Below are 1,193 nucleotides of genomic sequence, written 5' to 3' on the forward strand. Positions count from 1 at the left end.
AAGGCGGCAAACCTTGTGCGACAAGCGTGACAATAATTTAGTTTGAAAAAAATTGGCCTCAAACTTCACCTTTCTTTAAACAGATCTTTTTGTAAAAGACTAAAAAACATTGATATTTAGTGAAGATTACGAAAAAACATGCAAGTAATAGCCCTGTCACGTTTGTCACACACAAGTATTTGCCTCCCCCCTCTTTCTGCCGTCCTGTTGCGTAAACGCACTGCATTGAAACACATAACTTTTGTAATATTTTTTATTTGTCCCACGTGAGGTAATCTTCAAGTGGAATCCGAATGAAGTTAAATCGTTAATATAAACAAGGTAAAATAGAAGCTAAGTTAGGGAGTTTAACACTATCTTGCAAATCATTTGTAAAAACTAGCCTACTAGTCTTAGTCGACTTTGAGACGAGTCTGTTTGCCCGTAACCGGGGATAAGAGCCTATGATATGTCCATTTCCCATCCTTTTGATATTTCATTAAGATATTTGACATGTCCTTTTTACAGGCGCGCGTGGCCTTGTACAAAAACGGCAATGAAGTTCTTTCCATTGTGTTCAATGCTACAAACAGTGACAAAGAAAACTGGTTTTCGGCAGATCGAGTAACTTTTTCTCCATGGGAAGACTTGACTAGCAATCCTCCGACATTTTTCTCACTCCCAGGAGATTCAGAGAGGTCATTTTACATCGCAGGCCCTCATATCTCTTGCAATAATGACACTGGATGGCTAGCGCTTACTTTCCAGGCATGTAATTGGGAAAGGCGCCCGAACCCAGCCAGCATCGTCTACAGCAAACTCCATAATATTGTAAAATGGGATGACTATGGTGAGTGATCATCCAAACGCTGAAATCTCTCACTTGGGCAAATTACTTAGAGTGACTAAAATTACGGAAAACCTAACGGATTAACAAGCATAGACGATAGAAATATCAGTTTTTCTATCTTTCAAGACACAAGCAGAATTATTTTTCTTAAGTTAATGGGATCTCATACATAGCGGGTACATAACCTCTCGTTTGGTCAATAGCGTATATATTTCTTTCTATATTTCTACTTTCTCTTAAGATCTGAACACCTTATAGTAATGCATCACTCACTAGATGCGACACCTTTAAGTTCCATTAGATTCAGAAATAATTTCTTTTTAGATATCCCGTGTTTAGATGTACAAACGATCGAGTCTTTCAA

General features: G+C 38.1%; 1 protein-coding gene across 1 annotated transcript in view; it reads left to right on the forward strand.

Moving 5' to 3' along the window:
• Positions 1-837, forward strand: part of LOC140949751 (uncharacterized) — a 14,261-nt gene extending 13,424 nt beyond the window's left edge. The window contains exon 5 of the mRNA XM_073398889.1: positions 508-837. Coding sequence (XP_073254990.1) covers positions 508-837 — 330 coding nt within the window. The remainder of the gene's footprint in view (positions 1-507) is intronic.
• Positions 838-1,193: the final 356 nt, after the last annotated feature.

This window comes from Porites lutea, chromosome 10, assembly GCF_958299795.1.
Source record: "Porites lutea chromosome 10, jaPorLute2.1, whole genome shotgun sequence".
NCBI lineage: Eukaryota > Metazoa > Cnidaria > Anthozoa > Scleractinia > Poritidae > Porites > Porites lutea.